The sequence below is a fragment of the Strix uralensis genome, chromosome 18, assembly GCF_047716275.1.
Source record: "Strix uralensis isolate ZFMK-TIS-50842 chromosome 18, bStrUra1, whole genome shotgun sequence".
Lineage (NCBI taxonomy): Eukaryota > Metazoa > Chordata > Aves > Strigiformes > Strigidae > Strix > Strix uralensis.
The window spans coordinates 2605260-2631266 of record NC_133989.1 but is presented as its reverse complement, the minus strand read 5'-3'; the positions used below and the strand labels follow the sequence as shown (position 1 = coordinate 2631266).

Below are 26007 nucleotides of genomic sequence, written 5' to 3'. Positions count from 1 at the left end.
ATGACTACAGCTGAAATCAAGAGAGGACTAGGCTCAAGCCTGGTTTGCCTCCACTGATTTCAGAAAAGCCATTGCAAAGGTGAATTCAGCCCAGAGAATGGAGTTTCTAGAAGTGGAGCAACCTGGGCATTATGAAAACAAAAGGTCAACCAATGATTTATGTCATGGTGACTAATTGTTCTGTTCCTTGCCCACAACCACGGTGTTAGACTTGGGTTGAAGGGATTCAGTGAAATCATAACTGTAAAGACCAGAGTTGCATCATCCCCGCAGCCACCACTTAAGCCTGGCCAAGCATGGGGCCTTGGGTGAGTGGAGGGACACTGGAGCCAGACACGTCTTTAACCTTGGCCTTTGGTATTTTGCAGTGATACCGTCACCCCTCTCTTCCTAACACACAGCCTTTTTTCCCCAAACGGATGTTGAGCACTGTCAAACACTACATCACACATATCCTGCATCTTCTAGCAACATTTTGATATTTGCCAGCTCAACTGTTCTGCGTTTCAGGAGCAAAGCAAAACAGCTAGAATGCATCTTCAAGCTGGCTCATTATTCCTAAACAAGACTTTAAGAAATGTTCTACACCCAGACGCGCAGGCCAGTCAAGGGCTCTGCAAACACCTTTCCTTCACTGGTCTGTGTGGTATTTCTTCCCACTGTCAGGTCTCTGTGGTGCCTTCATCTCTCTGAGTAGATGCCAGGGAAGTCTCTTACAAAGCAGAATATGATAGAGCTGATAATCTGGCTTGGTATAGTTACATTACTGTCTAAAAATGCATGCATTATTGCATTTATTGACTAGAGATCATTGGTTTAGTACATTAAGAAACCACGGCTTCTAAGGAGTTTTCTATTAATTTACCTACATTGAGTTTTCCATGATTGCCTCATCGTTTTCTGGTATTTTGTTATATGCATCTTAAATGAAGGCTTTTAGCACTCAGCCTTAGATGCATCAAAGTGCTGGCATCTGCCCCTAAGAGTTTGTGCAGTGGGGGACTGCAGGCAGGCAGCCCAAGGGTCCAGGAAAACAAGACAGCTGAATTATTTTTATGTCCCTTCACAGTTAACCTATAGTTTTACTAAAGCACAGTGTGTATAACACTACATTGAGGATGGATGCAGGTAACAAAGATGCCCTTGTAGCTACTCCAAAGTTCAAGACTCCTTTTTGACTGGAAGAACCAGTCTGTAATCCTCCTTCTCAGGGTCTCCAATGGATTAAGAAGATCTTGAGATAATAATTTGGTTCATCCTCCCTTTCCCTTGCAGAACTCAAGATGGGGGAGATGAAATGAGGACCACCATGGGAAGGAATTCAGGTGAAAATAGAAAAAATTACACTGGCTTTACCAATTAAAAATTCATGCCTAGGAAGACATGCAAGGAAGACACTAAGATCAGAGTGGCTGATTTTCCAGAAAACAGAACTGGACATGGACAGGTGAGAGGACAGCACTACAAATATCACTGCTTGCTTTAATCTCTGCCCAAACCAACCTCAACATTAAGCAACTGAAGGGAGCCTTTCTCTGGGGAGGAGTCCCTGCTTGCACTACGCCTCCGTCTCCAAGGATAAAACAACTTCACCTGGCAAACGGAAACACTGCAGAAGTCATGATAATTTTTTTCAGCTAGACTATTGACCAAATCTTTGCCTTTTGGAAATGTATTGAAATGCTGTCTGTGCAACTGATGATCAACTAATACTTAAACCAGTCCTTTCAAGGATAAACTTCAAGGAAGGCCACAGCACCGTCAAAACACATAGCAGGAGGCTAACTCAAAGATTCAGGCTATTTATCCAGGCACAGGGAATCTCCTACCATAGAGAACTGCTCATTATGAAACCTAGATCATGCCCCCTTCCTCTTTGTTACCCATTCGGAGATGGGATTTACCACACTACCTCTGAGCTTCTGGTACACGCAAGCCTCAGGCATGATTCCCAGCCTCTAGACTAACAGATAATAAAAATAGCCAGCGGGGAAAAAAATAGCAAGAAAAGAAAAGATACAAGTTGGAACAATTAATGGAGAAAATCAGAGATACATGTACTTTTAAAACTGTAGTTTTATACTTTTAAAACTGTAGTTTGTTGGCTTTCTGAGGGAGACAGAGACTGGTGATTTTGAGAATTAAAACGGACTCCAAAAAAGAGCATGCAAAAATCCGATTTCACAAACATGCGGCATCACTCAGTGCCCTGCCACTCCTGGGCTTTCCACCTGCCTGGCTGCGGGGGGAAGAGCTGATGGGGTTCACCTGCCAGCATTCACAGCATGCAAACTCCGGGCATTGCTACGTCAAGAAGGTGCATGTTTGCTGCTGAGAAGCAGTGTCCGGGGCGGGGGAAGAGACTCTTCCAGTGCAGGCGTGGCAGGAGACATATTTATGCGTAAGTCAAATAAGATACATGTATCTGTGTACCCTTATGGCCATCAGATGGGTGCACTGAGGAATGCTCACTGGGAATTCTCTGACGCCGCCTAACAATCGTCAGCTTGATGAAAAAGATGAAAACACTGCTCGTACGAAACCCTCTGCTCTAGCTATCTGTTCCCCACGGGATCTAGAAACAGAACCATTCACAATGCCAATGTCAACGCTAAGGGGAACCCGTATCCCCTACGTCTGGTGGGACAGGCTGAGATTAGTCCTTCTCTAGCTGCGTAGTAGAGGTGCTAGATAGGCAAGCCGTGGCTTCCAAAGGCCACAAGACTAGGAAAGGTCAATTTGCAGTGTTCAGAGAGCCAAAGGAACGGTGACAAAGCAGAGGTAGGAAGCTGGTATTTCTCATGCTACTAACTTGACAATGCTGTACAGTGCAATTCAATTTGCAAGGATTCCCTGGACCTTGAGGAGAGATGGAGCGATAGGGAGGAAGGGGTCTTTTTAAAAAAAAAAAAAAAAAATTTAAATTTTTAATTTTTTAAAAATTTTCCATCATTTGTTAAACTTCAGTTCCTGGCCTCCTTCCTTGCTGAGCAGACACTGGCTTGCTAGCCCAGACCAAATTCCCCATCCTCGTCTCTTTGTTTCACGTGTTCTGCATGATTAGCAGACAAGGAAGCCTCTAATTTCTGAGCGGGCAATGGGGAGGCTCTTTCACGTTTTTTTTTACTCATCTAGTACCTCTATTAAGCAGAGAAGTGATCAGAACGGGTGGTAGCAGGGTAGAGGGAGAATGAGCCGTGCAGCTTTTGATTAGTTTCGTGCGACGCATTTCCCGTGGTACCTAGAGTTTCCTGAGCAGCATCCGCATAGTGACTCTCTGCACGGTTTGCTTTTACTGGAAATGAGGGGAGAGTAAAAATTAGACCTGGAAGCAAATGCCAGACAGGAAACTTTTGATTACTGACTCTAGGTTTAAAAGACAGGTGTTTTGAGGGCCGGGTTCATGACAGGATTTTTCTGTTTGAGCGTTAAGTGAAAAAAAAATTAAAAAATCAAGAGGGTTTCTGAAATTTGTCTCACTGTGGTTAATAAATGTCATTATTAGAAATGACGCATTCTGCATTGAATTGGTGGCATCAGTTCATCTACAGGTGACTGTGTCCTGCAGGAAGATTTTTTTCATCTGCGTTGGAAACCCAAAGTACTATCTTATTCCTCTAAACAGATAAAAAAGACAATTTTTTTAATTGTCTAAGCCATAGAGATCCAAAACTTTAATTTGTTTTGTCTAACAACATCCAAAAGGTTCAAATTTCTTCTTTTTTTTAATCCAAAAAAACCCTCACAAAGAGAGCCAGTTAATCTGTCAATTATTTGCACTTCTCATACAGGAAATAGCATTATGTTAAGCCTGGCATTTAAAAAAATAAAAATAGATAAAAAGGGGGTGTGGTGCAGTCCCTTATGGGAAGGGATTGGAACATCTGTGTTCAGGCATCTGTTTTCTGTAACACTTTTTAGAGGGGCCCTACCACTTCTGGGGGGTTCCTGGCTTTGCTGAGGCACCACCACAGCTCCCAAATCCCAAAAGGCTGCTCAGGCACTGCCCTGCCAGCAGATCGCCACCACGACCAGGGTTCTCCACGCCATGGAGCAGCCCTCTACCTGTGGAAGGGTAATGACGTGGCCCCCATCACCCCACCTGGCCACCAGCCACCAGCGGGCATCACTTGCTGAGTTCATGGACAGACTGAAAAGGCTGAAGGGCATAAAACCCCCAATCTCATTTTACACTTGAACTCGGCAATCGGAGGAGCTCGCGGGCACACACAGAAGGAATTTGCAGGAATTCCTTCTGCTTCGTGGCATCCTGTGCAAGCTCAGCCGACAGCACCCTCTGCATCCTGGGGACTCCTCAGGTGCCCACAACAGAACCTACCCCACATCCCCAGGTAGTCCCGGGGACCGGTGGTGCTACCGGGGCTGTTCTGGAGCTGGGGTCTGAGCATTGCGGTGTAGGAGGGGGATATTCAGCATGCAGAGCCTCAAGGAGACACCTGGGTTACTCTCCTCTTTTAGTCTCCTCTGCAGTCCCTACGGAAAGATGCAGTCCCTTCTGTGCAAATAATCTGCTCCCCTAAAGGCAACTGATTATTTCCAGATTACTGTCAGTCCCAGCATGAGTCTCTGACACCAGATTAAGTGGTTAGAAGGTCAAACGCCAACCCAGGCTAACACGGCCCATCGGGCTCCTGTGATTGACACCAGTTTCCACGGGCAGTAGCGGTTAGTGACACCTCGGACACCCTAGACTGGATGAGCAGGGGCCCACTGAGTCAACCAAAGGCATCCTCCAGTGCGTACAAAAGCCTTAATCACACCCCTGAACAGAGATATTCTTGTTGTGTGTATCTCAGACAGACATATACATACATTGATATATAGATAGATACACGCACAGATATACATACACATTACAAGGTGGCCCAGTCCAGCATTCACTCAACGTGATGACCAAGGTCTTGCTGAGTTCATTAGGGTCAAGGACAAACCACAGCTGAGGACACCCTTCCAAAGAGGTTCCTCGCATTACCTACAGGACCGAACTCATGCTGGACAAAGTAATCTGAGTTTTAGCTTCCCAGTTCCCTGGAATCCTTCTGTTTCTTTTTCTCTGATATTAATGTATTATTATGATCGTTTGGTTCATTAATTTTTAGCTTTTCACCCAATCATACTTTGGAAAACACAAGAGGAAGAAATGTGGTCAGGGACGCCTTCAGATGTTTATCAAACCATCTGTGAAAGAGCATCTGAAGCCCACATTTCACATCGGAGCCTCCGTAGTCCTGGCTAACCGTATGCTTGTCTTTTTGACATTACAATCAGAAGACAAAATAAACAGAGACAAGATGCCACAGCGAATTTCCAGCCTGATTAACATAGGAGTAATCAAACCCCATTACCATGGATTTGCTGGCTTTCTGCAGCAGGATGGGTGAGAAAAGCCCCAGCAGAGAGCAGCTCTCCTTTCCCCAGGGTTATGAGGCAGAAAGGACTCATATTTGGACCCAGCACAAGAGCAGCGTGGTCTCGGAGGCGTGATCGGTGTTAGCTGCTCCTTCAGCAGCAGCCAGCCCAGGGAGGGGCAGGGGCCACTTCCCCCGGCCAAGGCAGATGGGAGGGTGGACACAGAGTAAGCTCTGTAAGCAGTTTTTTTAAAAAGGGAGGAAAATAAAAAGGGGGAAGAGGTATGCAGCGTGTAGAAAAAGGCCAGCATCTTTTCTGCTCATCACAGCCTGGGCTCCACGTCACTGGGAGGTGAGCTCCTGTCCCCCCGAGCGGGTCAGCACACAGCTTCCCGGCACTTGGTCACAGATGGATGCAGACAAGCTCGTGGTGGAAAACAAAAACAGAAACAATAGAGAAAGGACGTAATCTGTCTCTCAGATCGGCTGCCTCATTTTACACCAAGACCAAATCAAAAGTCACCACCATTCCAGGTGACCCCGAGCCTCTGCCATGCTAACCCCATCGCCTCCCCACGGCCTCCCATCCCGGGCAGCAGCTCTCTGGGTGCTGTCGGGGAAGAAATCAGCACGGCTACAGCAGCACCGGAGTCAGAGGGCAGCACCAACGCTGGCGCAAGGGCAAGACCCTGACAGCGGCCCCATGCACTGGCGGGGCATTTGGGACGCTCCCTGACCTTGCAAGGCAATGCTTGTCTTGCACAGCACGCTCCCACGAGCCGTGCCAGCACCCCTTCGCTAACTTAAAATATAATAGGATGAAAAATAGTGAAAAAGCCGCTTCTGTACTGCCCGCTGTAAGGACTTTGTGGTGTATCAGTTATGGAAAGAGAGATATAGGAAATCAGCCACTCCCTACAGGTAACTACTACGGGAGGAAGATGCAGCTATCTCCAGATGAGAGACCGTATGTTTCCTTACATCGATGGAAATGGAAAGTGGTAAATTCTTTGCCAACTGAAGCAATAAAAGTGTGATGCTGGGGTCTGTTATGAGAGAAGATTCATTCCGAGAAGTTTCCTAAGTGAAACTCCTTTCCATCAGCGACAGACTAGGGCTGGATGATTAACTGATGGGTGGGCTGAGAAACGGGACAAGTTTTCTCTTCTAAGGGCAGGATGACACACTGAGCATCATCGTGAGGCTGTTAGAAATCAAAGTGGGTGGGAGATTTGGGATGTGAATGTAGAAGATCCAGACGCTTTTATTTGGTAAAACAACTGATTTGGGGCCCCCTGAATATAGGGACTACTGTGGAAATTTCCTTCCTGAGGTCTGAGACATTATCAGATGGAAAAGGGCAGCAGGAGCAGGTAGAATTGATATTGCCCTAACAAAACACAGAAGGAAAGAGCTTTGGTTCTGCTCTGGCAGCTGAACTGAACAGCAGGGAAAGGACTCTAATGCCATGTACATGACAGCTGCAGACCCTCAGCTTAAGGGTCCGGTTTAGCATCTTACAGTGGAGGGCAACAAAACCCTCAGTGTCACAGGAGACAGATACTCTACAGGAGCAGGAAAACAGCATGTGGAAATGACCCTGATGAAGGAGCTATATATAGTAAAAAATACTCTGAAAAAGGGTAGTGAAAGGCTATTTTTACTTCTTTCTGTGACATGAGATTAAGATGTAGAAAATGAACAGGGTAACACCTGCAACCTATACGAAGAAATATATCTGAGTGTTTTAGCTGGTGAAAATGAACCCTGCCAGACAGGATTGAGATTAAAAAATGAGAAATAAGACTAGTGCCTGCAATTGCAAGGATGCTGGCTGGTGTGACCCTACGAGAGACTGCTCGTTGGTCCTAAAAATTTCTTCGGCTATGGAGCTGATCGGGTTGAAGAGAGATTTCATCTCACTGCATGGTCAAGTGCCTGTGAGAAACGTGGATTTACCTTTTGATGAATCCAAAGTATGTCACTGGCTGAGACAGGGCAGGGGAGGGGAGCAGCCAGGCCCCTGGGATGAAATGCTGACCCTCCTGATGCCACAGGTGGGTGGCCAAGATTTCAGCTCAGTCTGCTCCCAGAGAGCACTTCCCACGTCATGCTCCCCGCTTTAATAAAGCTGGATGGAGTTCTCGCCACACAGGCTGAGACCCCACGTAGGAAAAAAAAAGTAATTCTGGATAGTTGAAACATGATCTTGGTGATTTGGATTATTCGGCAGGAAAGTGGATGGAGTGCTACGGAGGTTCTGCTTGCAAAGAAAAGCTCAAATGAAAGACAGAAAAAAGAGTGGAGGAAAAAAAGGGAAGGAATGATGAAATTTTCCTCCCTTTAGTCAGCACCATACCTACCCAGATATCTTTGGTTGGATTTTATGCCAGGGAAAAATTAGTTTCTGGCCTCTTAGAAACTAAAAGGCACAGCAGAAAGTTACCTCTGCAAAATGCCAGGCTCTAGTTATACTTGTGAAAAACATATTCAGTGTTTACAATATTTAGGCTGTAGGCTATGTTTTCAGATATGAGATGGAAGATCCGAAAGCCAAGCAGATGATCTCCACAGATCATCAGTTCTGCACCTCGCCTCCCAAGCAAAAAAAAATGAGATTCAGTCCCAGAATTACTTCTTGAAAGAACTGGGAAAATATAGGACAAAAAATCCCAGAATTTAATATTTCTACGGGGATGAAAAGTATCCTGAAAGTATCCCAAATACCAGCCCTGTTGCTTTCCCTGGGACATGTGAACAGAGAAAAGCTCTCCTGTAGGTGAGGTTTATGGCTGGCCTTGGAAGGTGCTCGCCACGTCTCAGAGGGCGCCCGGCTGAGCACGCTCTGTGCGGTGGACTCGAGGCGTGGAGGGAAGACGGAGCAGGGACTGTGCTTCATCCAGAGGTTGTGAGGCCAAAGGGGATGGGGTGGAGAAAGGGTGTCTCTGCCACGCAACGTCGTGCCGTGTCAGAGAGCCCTCCTGTGTCCCACGGAGCAGCAGGTCCACGCAGCCCCGTGCAGTGCCCTGCAGCGAGAGGAGCTGAGGAGAAGTTGCTAACTCGGTGACACGGTGATGGCTTCATCTTCCCATGTCACCTCCGCGTGGTGTGGCGTTGGGTGATGGAGACATAGGCAAAGCATCACCTACCCAGCGGCACTCACTGAGCCTGCGTTATACTGTTTCAGCTACAACTCCAGCAACAAAAGGAAAAAAAAAAAAAAAGCAGCATAAACCAAAGCCCTGCCGTCACCCCAGATAAGTGTCTGCCAGCTCTGCCCGTGCTGCCCACCACTCTCTCTAGCCCCCACAGCCTCGCTATCCTCGCAGCTACAGCCCGAGGCAGACTGGAAGGAAGAGATGATTTAAGGTCCAGCATACACGTAGATACATTGGACTGCCACAGCACAGAAAAAGCACGTTAATACCTAGAATGCTTCCCTCGATGGCGCCACGACATGGTACACACACGCACACACGTACATAGAAATCTACAGGTAATGCATGGGAATGGCGTGTTGGCAGTGATACAGACCTTGGCGATGGTTCGGGCTGCTGCTCTTTCCTTTAAACAGAAGCAATAGTACATTAGCATGGTGTCAGGTGGCAAAAGATGTTGTTGCTTCACTGTTAAAACATAACAAAAGGACAATACCAAACAATACAACTAAGTGGAAGCTGTGGACAGAAGAAAGGGAAAGGAGCACTTAATTCCTTGAGTTTCTGGCCTGGACAGAAGATCACTAGAGACTCACACAACCTCAGAGAAGACACATACAACGCACAGGGTTGAAGAGTTTATCCCAACCCATCCTTGTGCCTACGCATGACTCAGACACCTGATGGTTGTGTGATTTGTGTGAGCACAGGAGGACTTCTGTGGGCTCAGAGAGTGGCCCCCTTCGTTTGGAAATGCACCGCCCTGAGTTGTTTCTGCAGACAGGGAAGGATTTGAATGGCTCCCATGACCCTGGTGCATTTGCTTTTCCTTCCTGGCCACTGGGACAGAGCTCCTGTCAGATCTCTTGATGAGTGGCTTCACGTCGCAGTGCTAACACGTGCTGCTGGGAGGGGGACATTGGTGGGAAGCAGTATGGACCCCTGCCCTGACATCCTGACACCCCAGGTGGGGTTTCTGCCTCCAAAGCCTTTGGCAGCTACTTTGCCAAAGTAGTTGGCAAAGGCTACACGGAGGGAGTGGGACGCCACAATTTTTGCATGCAGTTTCCTACCCAGATCCCAAACCACTTGATTGCCCTGATAATCACTGACATTGAGGACAAAGTGAGCCGAACACCTGCCAAAGGGCAGGCATAACACCACAAGGCAAGCTAAGGCCACACTGAAAAAAAAATCTCACCTTCACTGACCAGGCATCTTGGTGGCATTTCCCTCCAGGAATGAGGAAAACCTGCTCTGCCTTCAACTACTCTGATTCACAGCTTCTTCACACTGGGAAATTGCATTTAATCTAGGGCCCTGAAGCAATCTTGCCCCTGCAGCCCCACAAGAGAGGGAGCAGACTGTGTTTCTCAGCAGATAAAGGTCTGCCTCCCCTAACAACAGACAGTCTAAGGGACAGACTGGACTGTGAGAAGACCTGGGCGAGAGGAGCTTAGTTCCATCTGAACGTGATGCTATAGCAGCCCTGGCCCTGCCTCCACCCAGCAGTGACCGCTGAAATCTGCACAGACCCCGAGATCTGCACAGACCCCGACCCCTCTCCCTTAGGCTGAAGGCAGCAGCCTGCAGAGACTGAAAAAAGTCTCTTCTCCTTGCTCAGACAAGCTTGGAAGTCCAGCCCCAGGCACTAGCTCAAATACTCACATTATAGTTTGCGGTCTGACCCATGGGTCTACAGATCTCTACTCTCTGCAGAGACACACCAGCCAGGGCAGGTCCCATCCCACGCCATCCAGCTGGCCCTGATGCCACCAGCATGGCCAGTATCTCTCCATCCCTCCCGGGATCTGCACACTTCCCATTCACCAAACAGGGCAACCTCGCCTGCTTAAAAAAACCCAAAGAATTATCTGTCCTGAGCACATGTTTAAGCTGCAGGACTCCTGGCTTTGTAGGGCAATCATGTATACCTTGCCACAGCAAATTTAGCCAAAATTTCTCACCACTACAACCTTGCCTGTTCTCAGGGGAGGCGAGGGAAGGCTGGAGGGAATGGGGAGTTAATGAACACATCGTGGGCCTGAGTCTCCTCTTGAGGGTGGTGAAGAGCAGAAAGGTCAGAGGAAAACTGGGAACACTACCTCGATCAGACCCTTTGAAAATACAACTTTGCATTTTCAGTCAAGCACTGTAACTTTACTCCAGAGCCAAGTTAGGCTGAAGAAATTCATGTACAGCATGGGAGAGGGATGGGGAGGAGGTCGTTGAACGACCCACAGGGGACCAGCTGCCAAAACCTCTCACATCTTCAAGGCTGTCCATATGCAAAAGGCAGGAAGGAAAAAAACACTAAATAAAAAAAGAAAAAAGAAATAAAAAGGTTGCAAAGTGTGTGCTTTCCAAGCTCTCTTAACTCTGCTGCTAACCTGAATGTCAGTCCCGATTTGCTCTTCAGGTTCCTCAGGAGCTCCAGCTGGTTCAGAGGAGGAATAAGTCTAGAGGGAGAAAATAAAGACCATTAATATTTCAGGCAGAGCTGATTTCAGAGCCTCCTGTCTTGGAAACTTTACCCGCTGCCCCATCCTTTCAACTAGAACCAGCTTTGTGCCACCAACTGCAACTGGGGGACAGCTTGGGAAGGACGGAGAGGGGTTTGGCTGCTACTTCCAACAGTGTCCTAAGGCAGAGCGGTGGGGGAAGAGAAAGAGAGTGACAGCAAGAGAGAGAGAGAAACTTGTCTGCACCACCGGATTTTGAACCTTCCAAAAAACAAGCAGCTGCCAGGGTTTCTGAGCAGCGCGGTGGTGTTTTGGCTGGAGAGCTGTTTCACCACCTGTAGTTTAGCAGTTGGCATTGCTTTGTTTGGAGGTCAACGCTTCGGCTGTGTATTAAGTGAAGAAGCTCCAGTTTCAGAGGCAAATGGGAAAACTCAACCCTGCTGCTCTTGGGAATGGGGGGAGGCATGGGAAGGAGCAGCTTGTGGGGCAGAGAAAACAGGGATCCGCAGTTGGGAGCATCCCAGAAGAAACAGCAATGTGCTCTGGGGTCAAGTTTAACAAATTCCCTACTGCCCATGTCAAATTTTGTCCCAAAATGAGGCAAAACCATGTATCATTGCCTTCTAGGAACCATGAGTTTCCTTCTTTCTCAGGAAGGAAAAGAACCTGACAATGGGAATCCTGGTTCATAATTAAAAAAAAAAAAAATGAACAAACACCCTGTTGCCTATCCTGGTTTTGTGCTAAAAGCCACTGAACTAGCTCCCACATTCACTTTTGGCTTCTTCCCTCAGACCCTGGGAGACCGGGGCTTACTTCAGATATATTTCACGCTGTTATTCCCAGTCAGGTGTTCAACCAAGAGAGACGTCAGCTGAAGGTGTCGGGGGGAGGATGGAGAATCTGCACACAGTTGGGAAGAGCAGCATCTACTTAAGAGCACACTTGGGGACTTCACTGGGGGTCAAGGCCAACGGGGCTTATCCCATGGCTTGCTGCAAAGTCCCTTCTAGGCCACCAGCATGCCCTTGTCAAACTGCCCAAGTCCCACATGCCATCGCTGTGCCCAGAGGGTACGAAGCAGCCACCTCCAGTCCCGCTTGTGACGAGTGAGTGGGAGGAGGCATCGATGCAGGGATGATGGGGAGGACAAGGGGGTGCTGGAGGGCTGGGCACAGGCTGCCTGCAGCTGCCCACGTCCCTGCGGTTGGGGCCACAACCCCAAGGCAGCGTAGACTTATGGCTTTGCTGGAAAATGAACCATGGAGGTTTTAATGAAAGCGAGAAGGACCTACTCAAACTGTCCCAAAACCGCAACTTCGGACTGGAAGGAAAGGGGTGCAAGTGCTTGCAGACTAACAGGCTGGTCTCAGCTGAGGTGGTGTAAGAAATGGGGCTGTTGCTTACTGTAAAATAAAGGCAGAGATATTTATGCCCACATTTTTTCAGCCATTATGAGACCAACAGTTTCACAGTTTTCCTCTAACTGAAAAAAAAAACAACTGTAAAAGCCTCTCCTCTGCAAGCACAAAACTCATCCTCAAAAACACAGTTGTTCAGCAAAGCAGATTTGGTGTTCACAAGACTGAGGCAATCAGAAAATTTTCCAATCCTAAATATGGAGAAAAGAATAAAAATAGGCCTGAAAATTTTGGCTCAGCTTCCCAATCCAGCTCTGTTCACTTCCATCCAGAGAAGAGCACATCCTGATCTGATGAATTAATGATCCTCTTCACTCAAGACGTCAGGAAGAAGCTGACCTTGGTGCAGTGGAGCAGTGCATGAGTGCTGAGCTGTCACCTCCCTTCAAACCCGCTGTAGGGTTTGCAGATTCGTTCCAAGATGGGAGAAGGTGGTGCATAAAATCAAGCACAAAGTGTACTTAGCTAACGAAGGCAGCACAACTGTTCTTTGGTGAGATAGTTTCTCAGGGAGGTCCATACCCAGCAGAACACAGGACAACAGCCCCACTTTCTCCAGCTGGGATCACAAATCCAGGGCTCCCACCAATGCAAGTCTCAGAGCTGAAAAGCCCATTAGCTCACTAGATTGAAGGATTCAGGATCCCAAAAGGAGATTGCATTGGCCCATAACACAAAGTCTACACTGTGCGGAAGGTGGCAATCTCTTGGGCTACCACAGATGTTTCCATGCAAAGCTAAAGACACACAAGCAAACACAGAAGTTTACTGTTTCTGTGGCAGGGTGATGGGCCTGGTGTACGCGTGGTGGAAAACCCCAATGTTTTACTAAAACAATAATTATTAAAAACGGGTGTAAATTCATCCATGTACTTGACCGGAGATTCAATCTGAATGGAATGCTCAGCCTAACCTGTCCTGACAAGAGCAGCTTGGGGAACAGCTACTGCATTTCACCAACAGCTCAAAGAAAAGGCAGGGCTCCGCACAGCACTTTTAACTGAGCTTTGCTAGAGAACGCTGGTTGGAGGACACCCTGCACTGGTGTGTGTGCCCAGGGGACAGGTGACGCAGGTGCCACTGTGTCCTCCAGAGACATGGCGAAAGGCCCTCCAGCTGGGGCGTCTCACATTTTCTCTCTCTCCTCCTGGTCCGTGTGTCACTTGTTAGCAAGGGAAGCATGTTTTGGTTAAAAGGGAGCTAGGTGAGAAGATCTGCACACCACGGGGACACACACAGCTCATGCTACCCACCACAGCAACAATTCCGAGTCACCGGCTGCTGCAGGGGACCCAGCGGTACCTACAGCTGCTCCCAACACCCCTCCCAGTTCAGCACAGACAAACGCCACGCTAACGGTGGGTGCTGGCTCCCCGCATCCAAAGGGAAGGCAAATTTCCTATTCGTGATAGCACAGATAACGTTCAAGCATCGGGGGTCAGTAGGGATATCATGCCTCCGGCCAGGACATCATCAAAAACCCACAACACGAGGAGGGCAGCAGCACACAACAGTGGGTGGGAGCACAGACGAAAACACGCACACACCATGACACGCACACACACAGAGACAATGATGATTTTTTTGAACAGCCCCAGTATGAATAATTAGGAAGAGGGTGACAAGGAGATGGATGCTGGAATGGGATAGGGACTTAAATGAGTCTCCATGCTGTGTTGGAGTTCCTATGAGGAGCCAATTTTTACCCTATCCATGACTTTATGTCTCCAGCCTAAGCTATTTTTCATAACTGAGAACATTTATGAAACCCATAAAATATTTTATTATACAAAATGGGATGGAAGTGGCACACTCTTATTTCACTCCCAGCCGCAGAAAAACGTCTGATTCTCAAAACAGACTGTTGTTCAGCACAATGGGAAAATGCATTCATAAGATTATATTTGCAATTCATTGATGCAATTTGCTGTAAATTAACCACACAAAGTGTTAAGTGTGATTTACTAAGGCTGTAAAACTTGCATCTGTGAAAACTGGAACCAGGTTTGGAAATCAAGCAGTAAATCACATCAGCTCTAACAGCATTAATGCATCTAGTGAGGATTTAAACTGCTCTAAGAAAAGAGCTTGGCCCAGTCTTGAAACGCAAGGCATTTATTCCCCAACTTAAAATACTGACTTGACTATGCCTTCAGATACCCACCTCACATAAAATATGCCTGTGATTTGAAAATCTACTCTTTTCTGAAGAATCTGAGATAATATTATTTATCATAAATTTTCCACAGCCATACACAGGTCTTTGCATTTGGACTGATCCCAAAAGATTAAGTCCCAGATTGAATAACGACAGCTAATAACTGCTTGGCTCTAGGTCAGTCTTGGAAGAAAAAACTGCAATGGAAAAGTCCTGCTGAGATGGGACATCATTTTCCCCAAAATCAGACTGGATTACTAGAAGAAATCAATGATCATTTCAGTTTAGCATTCCAGATCTCTCTCTCCTCCAGACATTGTCCACAAAAGCTGCTACTGTGATTTCACTCTGTGCTACCACTGATGTGTCCCACGGTGCCACCACACCAGCAAATTCAGCAAACCTAGTGTTACCTGGTGGGCACAGCTCCTACAGCATGAAGTGAGAGAAATGACACAATGAAGGATGGGAAAAGAGGGCTGGAGAAAAGGGAACACACAGGAGTGATGGCAAAGGGAAAATGCAAGTATGAATGGGGAAGTTTTCTCGTTAAGCATTGTATGAATTGGAGGAAGTTGGTAAGACCATCAAGAAATCATCCTTAAAAAAGCAAGCTTATCAAGCGCTCTCCCATTCTCCTTCCTCAAATCATCATTCTGGCAGACAGTTTCCCAACACTTGTGAGTACCAATAGCTAAAATGTACATGGAGGTGCATGGAGTTAGTCTGTAGCAGCAGGACTGGGAGTCTGGTTTGGGCTTTCACTCATTCCTTTGAAAAAACTGATCTTCAGAGGTTTCTTTTTTTTTTCTTTTTTTTTTTTTTTTTTTTTTTTTTAATTAAAGGCTTTGCATGTTACAGTCCCAAACGAAGAACAAGGAGTGACATGACACACAGTTTCAGAGTCACATGCACTTCATACCTGGAGGCACCGTACGTTTGCGTTTGCGTGCTTTTCAAGTGTTTTCACCAAAGAAAACCAAAGGGATAAGAGAAAGAAAAACAGGGGGGAAAGGTGGGGTGGAGGAAAGGGGAAAAGAAACAGAATAAAGAAAATTAGCATATGAACGAAGTGTATCCCCAGGAGCAGATGTGCTGTGACCAGGCTTACAGGTGAGCAGGGGAGCGTGGGCTGAGCTCGCTCCGCTGCAGGCACCTCAGAAACCTCTGCGTGCCCATGTCACCCGCGGGGACAGGCCGCTGGCACCTCGCTCCAAAGGCAAATGGGCACCACAGAGGGGGGAAAATGCGGGGGCCTCCAAAAGACCTTTCATGAGACACCCACAGCTCTCGGTCCCATCTGCCAGGGCCTCCTGGGGCTGTGCTGCTGATGGGCATGATGGGCCGGTGGGGGTTTTTTTTAGTGGAGACCAATATAGAATGCAGTTGAGGTCAAGGCCCTGTTCTCATGAGGGACAATAAAGAGCAGATTTTTTTTTTTGCAAATCCAGTGGCTGATGCGTAACAGGCTACAATGTCTGGGTGCACCAAGCTATGCGTGCACTACAAGCCCAAACCACACCTGTGCATACAGGAGCCTTGTGCATATCTCAGATTTGGTTCTATCACGTGTTGAATTTCAAGATAAAATCTGAGATTCTCTCAGAGGCCACCATATTTTCCCCAAATGAGCGAGACTAGCTCTACTGCAGTGATTTGAGTGATGTTCTGGAGACACGTCAACTCCTCCAAGGCATGTGTAACAATTTTCTCGTATCAAGCAGCCGTTTTTTTGCCGATGCCTTGGGAGGACAGGTAAGCTCCAGTCACAGAGCTCTTGCTATGAGGAGTAAGCAGCCCAATGTTGAGCAGAAAGGGTGCCAAGGGAGAGGTGACTGCAGATCACCCCCAGGCACCCAGGAGGGAGACAGGGATATTGTGTTCCTCCAACCCACTTCCTAACCTTAATGCAGCGCTGGGCTTGACGTGCTGCTAAGGCTGCACCAGCACAGGGCTGCCAGCACCCGCCAGCTGGCTTAGTGAAGTGGGTAGACAAGGATAGATGGACAGTGTGAGTGATGGAAGCTGCAGCCAGAACATACAGTTACCCCCCTGCTTCTTTTTTTTTCCCCAATTAATTTATCTGACTGCATCCAAAATGTATTCAAAAGAGGATCACTGCTTTCTTGGTAGAAAATCCAATTTGACTAACAGCTGAATCCATCAGTGCACCCACGCCTCACTCTCCCAGGTGATGTTTACTTCGCCTGCGCACAGACAGGAGTTGGGATTCAAGGGTGAAGCTGGGAGAGCAGAAACCTGTGCCCAGGGAAGCCCAGGGTCACACTGCTGCTTGGGGCTGGCGTTGGGAGCAGCACCCGCAGCGTCAGCCAGCAAAACTGCTACACCCCTGCTACAACTTTGTCCTGGCTTTTTATTCAGGATAGCTGGGCTCTTCACCAAACTACATTTTTTGCTCTTTCTCCTCCCCAAAGTTTCATTTAGTGTCTTCTGGAGCTCTTTAGCTTAGTTTTCCTCCTGCATACTAGCTCCATGGGAAATACAGATAAGTAGCAGGTAATTACCCCAGTACATCCTCATGCAAAAGGGTGTCACTGTATGTCTGGCTGCGTAGTAAGTTCAGTCTCTCAAAGAGCAGTAAAACCTGGCAAAGTCCACTGAAATCAGCCCCTGGCTTCCTGCATTTTGCAGCAGACTTTGGACCAGGCTCCCGTCCTCATCCTCTCCAGTAGCTGATCTCAGCCAGCGCTGCAAATGTACAGCAAGAAGGTCAAATACTGGGAGTGAGAGTTTCGATGGGTGGGTTTAATGCTATTGGAAAACAGTTGTGTTCTGTTTTGTTGGGTTGTTGGGTTTTGATTCTTTCTTTAGGCAAAATCTTGAAGTCGGTTCATAAATCTCTAGGGCAAGAGCAACCGATCAGACACACACTGGGAATGGATTCAATGAAAACTTACTGCCCACGACAACGTGACTCCCAACAGGTTTTTAAGATGGTTTAACAGGCTGGTTGCTGCGTTCCAAATACGGGCTAATGCTTACCCTAGGAAATATATCCAGACTGTCTGCCTGAGGGCTAAAAGGCACCAGTAACACAGGAAAACAGAAGGGGATTCACATCCGCAGTGGCTCAACCCGATGCTGGAGCAGGGAGATGGGGCACAGGGACCCCCATCACGCCCAACAAAACGCCATGAAGCCACGGGAATATCTAATGAACACGTCCAACTCCTCTACAAACCCAGAGAGATCTGGCTAGCCCATAAAACATGCCAGAGAGGGATTCATGGCCCTGAAGTGGAAAATGAACAGCAATGTTTTGCATTTTAGCTTCTGGGGAAGCCTCCTCCTCACTGCCACCAACCCCAAGAGTGACACGGGGGATGTGGTGCTTCCCCACCTCCCGGAGGGCAGCGAGGCATGGCAGGAGGACTCTGTCCTCATCTCCATGAAGCTCCAAATCCCAAGAGGCTGTGAATTCCCACAGCACTGCTATAACCTGTGTCATTTCAGCTGAAAAAGCTGCCTGGGTATGACGATGAGTTTTCTCTCCCTGAAGCAAGCCAGATGGATGCTGCTAAAACACAGCGGTGCTTTATCAGCGTCATCTGTCACGGCTCTGCCGTCCTTCCCTGCTCATGTCAACAGATCGTGATGGATAAATGAAATGCAGGAAATTGGAAAATGCTCACTGAATCCCGATTTGTTTTTTCTCCTCTTAGAGAAAAAAAAAAAAAAATGAAAGGAAAGGGGGACCTGGGGATGCACCTGGGGAGAGAGCTGGGCCAGTCAAAGGAGGGACAGAAGTTTGCTGAAAGGCAAAGGGACCATTAGAGACCAGCTGGAGCAGCAAGGAGAGCCCAAGCAAGGGCACAAGGAGGGTTTACCTACAATCCAGGGCAGCTCGAGAGGGAGGTCTTCACACCTGGGCACGGCAACTGTCACAACACAATGCAACTACCAGCGGATGTGGAGAAATAAAGGTGAAAAGAAGAGCATGTACACACACAGACACAAAAAGAAAAAAAAAAAACACAACAGGGAAATTAAAATCAAGTCAAAAAGAAATACACAAAAAAAACAAAGCAAAAAACCTCCAAAAGAAAAAGCATATACCAGCCCTTAAGAGCTGTGGAAAACAACTTTTTTCAACCTAAACAAAAGTAAATAAAGAAATGAAACTATATATCCAGATAACAAAAATAAATATGGAGACAGTGGCATCACGAGGAAGGCAGTGGAAGAGGGAGGTGGAGGAGGAGGTACCTGTACATGGGGACGGTGACGGTGCGTTCGTAGTACTGCCAGGTGGAGTGCAGGTCCGTCCGGGACAGGTTGGTGGCATAAAATCTCCAAGCCGCCTGCAGAGGAAACACAGTGGGACTGTGGATCCAGGCACAGCCAGTGCTACCCTCGGTTTTATAAACCTCAGCCAACACTGAGTCCTCCCTCTGTTTTCCTTGATTTGATACGTGACAAATTTGGGGTGGTACCAATCCCGACTATGTGAGCCCAGCTCAAAACGCTGTGGGTACCAGGCACTCGCTGTCAGGTTAAGGTCAGGTATCAAACAGGTGTTGTTGCCCATTAGGGAATTAAAAAATTTGGAGAGAGAGGAGCGGGGGAATGTAAACTGACTCTTAATTTCAAATCTCTAAGACATATACCAAGGCCAGCCTTCTGCACAGACATCTGTCATTGTGAAGAAAATGCTCCCAATTGTGACTTTGTATCAGTATAAATATTCTCTTTGGGGGAAAAAAAAGTTTGGTGAAAACAAACTGTCCTAATGCATTTGTCTGGCTGTGCTGGGCTGGATTTCATTCCTCTTCTTCCCCAGATTGCCTACTACATATGCTATTTTCCCATGGCTGATTTCTTGGCATTTATTCCCAGACAAGACCAGTCACCAGCTGCTGTCTCACACCTTACACACACACAGAGCCCCATTTTTCACCTGCCCGTCACCCCGCCAACTTCTAAAAGTCTATTAAACCCCCCAAAATCAGGGTGATGTAACCCCAGGGCTCCTTGGATGCGATCCTCACCTGAATCAGGCCCGCTGCTGGGTTTCGCCTCTTCTCAAAGTGTTTTTGTCGATGCTGCTCTTGAACCTTCAGAGCAAACCCCGAACCCAAGATGCCCTGGGGAAGAGAACGGAAATCTGCAGTTAGCAGGGCGTTAGCTAAGCTTTCACTTTAAAAACTACAGCTAGCTTTCCCTCCAAAGGTTTGTTCTGGCTCATTTTTTGCTTCAAACGTACAGGGGAAGGAAGAACAAGGCTTCAACTGAGGCAGCCCTGGCAGACACCCTCCCTGTGAAGGGGCAGCAGATTGTGCTGGCGCTCACTGGAATTGCTGCTTTTCCCAAACTACCTCCAGACAGCTGATAAAACACAAAATAACCACACTGTCCTGGCATTCAGCAAATTATCCCCAAAGGGGAAAATCAGATCCCTGCAACACACTGAAACACGCCGCAAAAGGGACAGAGGCAATTTGCTGAATTGGCATAATCACCCCTACGAACAGACCTTTACAGGAAGAAAATAGTTTTACTTCAATAAATATTTGTGCAGTGCCAAATCTAGAGTTTCCACCCCGTTTGCTCATAAGCACTGTGTCTGAGCTGTGGGTATTCAGACAGGGTTTCCCCCTATTCTCCCCTTTTTCTTGACTCCACAGCAGCCACAGCGCAGTCGCAGTCGGGAGCTCTCTGGGTACATCACGCTGCTGGATGTAGCTGTTGCGTTGCCACCAGCTCCAGGGGCCAGGGACAAAGCTCAGCCCCCTCCCAGCGAGACGTTGCAGCTTCTGCTTACGGCAGGAAGGGCGAAGAAGGAGACGCCGATGAGCGTGAACGTCGCTGCCAGCAGCCGCCCGTTCCAGGTCTGCGGGTACTTGTCCCCGTAGCCGATGGTGGTGAGAGTAATCTGCAGGGAGGAGATCACCGCACAGCCCTTGGTCAGACAGCCTTAAAACTAAAACAACACGGCCAAAACTCCCGCAACACCAGAGTGGGGCATGGAGGAGCCAAGGTCACCACCACGTGCCCCAAGCTGACCAAATCGAGGTGCAGCTCGGGCACCCCGAGTGCTTGGGACAGGCACCTCCACGGGAAGCAGCGATGCCCTCACACCCGGGACAGCGATGCCACCCCCCCAGCTCGACACGCCGAGTTTTCACACCGGTCAGGAGCGTTTTCTTGCCTTTAGCTGACACAGAGAGAGCTGCCATCTGGTGCAGAGGCTTGCGGCAGCTCGGAGCCTCCCCCAGGAGACGGGGTTGTGCCTTCGGCAGGGGAAGCGAACCGGCACAGTTCCCCCGAACTCCCTTTCGGCACCTCACGGAGGAAGACAGGGCTATTTTGCATGCATAAAGATCTGATGCTGTTTATTTCTAATCTTCCCAACACTGCCGGTCTCCCTTCCTATTTAGAAACACCATAATAGCCCAACAGGATGAATTATGGCTGCTTCACACAACCTAATTTAGGGATGTTTTTTCCTCTCCTCGGTTTTATTGCAATGCACCGAGAGAGTGCTGGCAAGCTGCTGCGTGCGTTTTGGGGAAAAAGCTGAGAGATTTGTTGGAGACAAAGAATACCCTGAACTCCAAACTGCAGGAAAAGATGCATTTTCCTACTTCAGTGCGTGGACATCACTAGCGGGAAATGTTGGGTATCCCCTAAGGCTTCCAAGAGGACTTGGAGAGCCTGGGATTGGCAGGACAAGGCAGGGAGAGATGGTCTGATTAGGAAAATCTTTGAGACTTCTGCTCAAGGGACCCCAACGGTCCCTGTGACAAGTGGGAAGTTGTCCCCATCCCATAGCCTCCAAGGACAGAGCTGGCCCCTGGGATGGGAGCTGACACTGCGCTGATGTGGCTTTGGAAACCTCATGCATTCAACTTAGAATAAAATCACTTTTACACAAATGGAAGTACGATCCCAAAGCGCTGTTTAATTGGACCCACTAAAAGCCCTATCAATTAGATGCCATTTTGACAAAGCGGTTAGAAAATGCATCTACATGGCTACTCCTTACTGAAACACAAAGTTGAAGCAATGCTCTCTCCATAATCACTGCAAAGTTGGTTTACAAATTTTTTATAATTTATACAGACAACTACAAGGATTGGATCCACTAAGATCAGACCAAGGGATGAGTTTCTGAACCTGAAATTTGATTTATTTTGCCCATCTCTTAACATCTGTCTGTTCCGGACCCGTGAGCTGGACAATGACAAAACCTGCTTATTTTAATGAAGCTCAAATTTTACTCTGAGCTCTTCAGTGGCAAAACAGTCTGGTGTACCTCCATGTCCTGAAATGAGCCTCTGCCAAAGGCTCGCACAGCCTGGGAAGCAGGAGGAACAAATCTGCCCATGGTTGTCCCTAGACTGAGCTCTAATCTGGGCTGTCACTTTTTCCTCATTGTTTATTTTCTAGTTATGTCAAATTGGGCTTTGTTTTTATTTTTCTGTCATAACCAAGGGGCTTGAAAAGCAATTTACTGCTTCTTTCCCTTTGTTGGAACAGAGGAGCTGCTTGATCAGCCGATTCCTCCCCAAGCCTGTTACTGGGATTTGATCAGATCTGGGATTTTCATTACATGCTTTGTAATCAAGGCCAAACTAGCGCCACAGTGTCAGAGCAGAAGAACAATAACACAAGAAGATTAGAACGTCATTAATTCTCTCTTTGTTAATCGGGTAATCCAATAATTCACATGCATATGCACACACAGAGCAAACTAAAAGTATTGCCCTTTCCTCCTTTGTCAGCAAGATGTGAAAGGGGACTGCTTTCAGCGCTGAAGTCTTTCTGGTACATAGATTTATAAAATTTATTCCAGCGTGTTTAACAGCACGCTGCCCAAGTATGATTATAAATAATTAAAGGGCAGCAATACTTGTCAAAATGATGATCAAAGCGCCCTGTAGCGTGGGGTCTTTATCTGACCTGCCTCTACTGTCACGACAGAGCTCAGTCCCACGGCTGAGAGCACACAAGTTCCCAGTTTCCTTGCAGCTCCAGCTAATCCAAGAAATCCGACCCTCTAACATTTTCTAGGAGGTTTATTTAAGAAAAAGAGCTAAATGGAGTAGCCTGAAGCCATTTAATAAAAATGTTAACTAAGCACTCTGTAAGTCAATTCCTCGCATGAAGATGGAGGGTTAATGGACATTTTATTTTAATAACCAGCAGCTGTTCTATGAAAATTACTTACCAGACCCCACCAGAGTGCATCTGCATATGTATCAAAGTGCTCATTTTCTCCTTTCTCGGCCAAGTATACCAGGAAAGAGGCCAGAATGAGGCACAGGAAGCCAATATACCAGGCAGTAATCAGCTCCTGCAAGATCATTAAGGGATAGAAGAGAATAATTGCAATCCTAGTGCACATCTCCAAAAGCTGAGTTACTTGCTTGCGGTTGGATCTGATATTTCCCTGCATTTGTTTAGGCTTTGGAGCTTCAGTTGGAGATCAGTAGTGCCACTTTTTGAGATGGGACCATGTACTGGTGGTGGCCCTGCCACGCACATGGGGCAATCCCCATCCTGAAGACCCCATCATCTAAACACATCCAGCAAATGGAGAAGGAAAGGGAGTGTTAATAGCTTCATTATTTCAAGATGTGGAACTGAGACTAAAAAAAAATAAATATTTCTCCAGTTCACACAGGGAAGTGGGGTTAAAACTGAAATGGGAACCCCCAAATCCTTGAGGGGTTCCTTCCACTAACTGGGGAAGAGCTACAAAGCTGAGGTCTAGAGACAATATCCCCCAGTTTCAGGGAAGTTTTAATTCAGAATTCACAGAAGCGATTGGTTTTGGATGAAGTTAATACAAGGGTGGACAAGAGACCCACAAATTCCCTACGATTTTTACATAGTTCTGGACAAGGTGGCTAAACTTTTCAATGGAAAAAGTGCAGGAAACAGGAGAAAATTTAAATTCATAATTCAGCAGCAGGAAACAAAAAAAACGATCAATAAACTCTTCCCAAACGGGAGAAAGACCAAGGTGCCTCACACCAGGGATGAGTTCTGCGACTGGTCTGTAATCTCACATTGGGAAGAGGAACCTGGCACAATAAACGTGTCTGCGAGAGGCTGCTGCTTGCAGGATGAAGCGTGTTTATGGTTCTGATGGAGCGGCAGCAACTAAATGGATGAGGGAGAGGAGGTCTGAACGGTGATGAGCTTCCAGAAACGCATCCGCTTTGAAGCGTGCATCCTAGACAAAGAGCTCGCAACACCACCTGTGCTTAACGAGGCTGCTGGCTAATTGCTAACTCTTCGAAATGAGCTGTATCGGTGTGCAGGTGGGCTTTATGTTCAGGATATTCCCTGAAAACATCTAAACAGCTCTCCCTTCTCTCCAGGTTGGAGGGCTCCATCAGACCGTACGTCTTTGACTTTGCATTGCTCCCCGTGTTACCTACGGTGTCTTTCCAATCTCCCCAGCCCTGGGAGACGTTTGGGGTGGAGAACTGAACCGAAGCAGTGTCTCTGGTGGGGGAAACATGAGCAACTCAACGTCCTTGCTTGGGACTTGCTCACCTTACTGTGGGCATAGACCACAGAGCCCAAGAGCTTCCAGGTGCCGCCCCGCCGGTCCATGCGGATCATGCGCAGGATCTGCAGGAACCTCAAACTCCTGAGCGCCGAGGTGGCAAAGACGTTCCCTTGGGACCCCGCCGCCAGCACGGCGATGGATGCGATCAGCACCATGATGTCTGCAAGAACAGAGGGCACGGAAAGCTGCTGAACCACTACCAAAAGGAACAGCACTCCTACTGCCACCGGCAGCAGAAGGCTGGGCGTGAAAGGGATCTTGTATCAGTTGTAGCTTGTGCTGGAAGGACACAACACAGATCTTAACCTAGATGAAAGGAACCACTACGCACCTTATGGAAACATCCCGGTTTCCATCTTCACACTCATCAATCCCATAGAAAATGTGTCAAATACTGCAAAGCCTGAATTCTGGTATGATTCAGTGTTAACACTGCTAAACTGGATTAAATCCTTGCAAAATGCATGCCCTTTTCTAATCAGACACTGTTGCCTGCTACACAGTGCTGTCCCGAGGTGTGAATTCCCCCGTCTAAATTGGGAATGAAAACCTAGAGGTCTACCATAGCAATCCTAGGGTGCTCACGAACAAAGAAAAGCCAAGAAAAAGGTCAAGAAAAAAAGGCTGGCTCTATATACCCCAAATTTGAGGATCCTGAATCCCACCCTCTTCCCTGGTTTTCTATGAAAATTTTATAGGAGTGTTTTTCTGTGGAATAAGCTAAAATCCTGCATAAGACCATTGCCAGCTCCTGGACATCTGAAAGCAGGATCCATAGCAAATGGCATGGCCTCTGCCCACTCCTTACCCCATTAAAAATAACTGCTGTGCACAGATGGCCCCTTTCACAAGAGGATCACCAAGTACTTTACAAACAAGAATTAATTAAGTCTCATAACTCCCTTGTGAGGCAGCTCACTTTGCCAAGGAAGGCAAAGCGAGACACAGAGTTTCAACAACTCGTGAGCGATTCGGTGTCGAGGTTGGACACAGGATTGCAGCATCCCAGCTCCTACACTCAGCTTTACCTGGCTAAACCCCCCTTCTCTGACTGTGGGCAGGTGTCGGTGCTGTCTGGGGTACGCAGGGCAACAGGATGGCTCCCAGGTCTGCAGAAAACAGGATGGGCTTTGTGCAGAATAACAAAAAACATGTCCGTGGATTAGGACTTTTGCCTTTGTGCTCTTTCCCTTCACAAGGTGACCATGAAGCAGCTGAAGATCAACCCCCAAAATGCATGTAAGAAACCAGAGCACTGTGCAAGCAAGCACTTGCAATAGCCATTTTGGTTTGGGAAATCCCATGCGGGGAGACAGGTCTTACCGATGACACAGAAAGGCTTGCGGGCAAATTTTAACCTTCCCCTCCAGCCCCGGTATCGGCAGCAGCAGCCAGCTGCCCAGATCCTCACGAAATATTCAACCCCGAACACCACGATGGTGACAATTTCCTGCAAGGGAGACAACACCATTAGTTGAGAAAGCAGTGTGATGGAGAGCATGCTCCAGAACCAAGTACAAACCCATAACCTCGACTCCGCACACCTCAGAAAACATATCACAGAGCTATCTGCATCATTAAATGGAGAGCCCAGGCTTGGAAGATTGTCAAATCTTTGTGTTTTTCCTCACCCTGCCCTAAGATGGTGAGAGGTACTGCACATTGTAGCCACGAACTAGAGTTTTACACCTTCCCGTACCGTGTTTGTGTCCCCCATCGCAGGACTGATGAGCATCTGCTCATCTCCCCACCATTAGTCTCCAGGGCTCAGTTAGTGCTGAGCAGCTCGGGGAAGCCCAGAGATGGGAATCACTGGCTACTCCATCCTAGGAGTCTTCACAGGGAATTTGGGCTTTCTCCTTAGAAAACTGGACTGGTTGTCTCTGTGTGTTGGG

The 26007-nt window shown here is 47.6% G+C and overlaps 1 protein-coding gene across 11 annotated transcripts in view; it reads right to left on the bottom strand.

Annotated features, from left to right (window-relative positions):
- The window catches only part of KCNQ2 (potassium voltage-gated channel subfamily Q member 2), a 78482-nt gene that overhangs the window by 25826 nt on the left and 26649 nt on the right, over window positions 1–26007 (bottom strand). For 4 of the 11 annotated variants that reach the window (XM_074887905.1, XM_074887899.1, XM_074887906.1 and 1 more), the window contains exons 3-10: window positions 25436–25562; window positions 24097–24272; window positions 22760–22885; window positions 20351–20461; window positions 19578–19673; window positions 18796–18890; window positions 10918–10986; window positions 8904–8933 (exon numbers count right to left, since the gene is read on the bottom strand). In XM_074887905.1, the coding sequence (XP_074744006.1) occupies window positions 8904–8933; window positions 10918–10986; window positions 18796–18890; window positions 19578–19673; window positions 20351–20461; window positions 22760–22885; window positions 24097–24272; window positions 25436–25562 (830 nt within the window). Of the gene's footprint in view, window positions 1–3241; window positions 3296–8903; window positions 8934–10917; window positions 10987–15490; window positions 15521–18105; window positions 18487–18795; window positions 18891–19577; window positions 19674–20350; window positions 20462–22759; window positions 22886–24096; window positions 24273–25435; window positions 25563–26007 lie in introns of those variants that run through there. The other 7 variants (XM_074887903.1, XM_074887898.1, XM_074887904.1 and 4 more) reach the window with 6 other exon arrangements.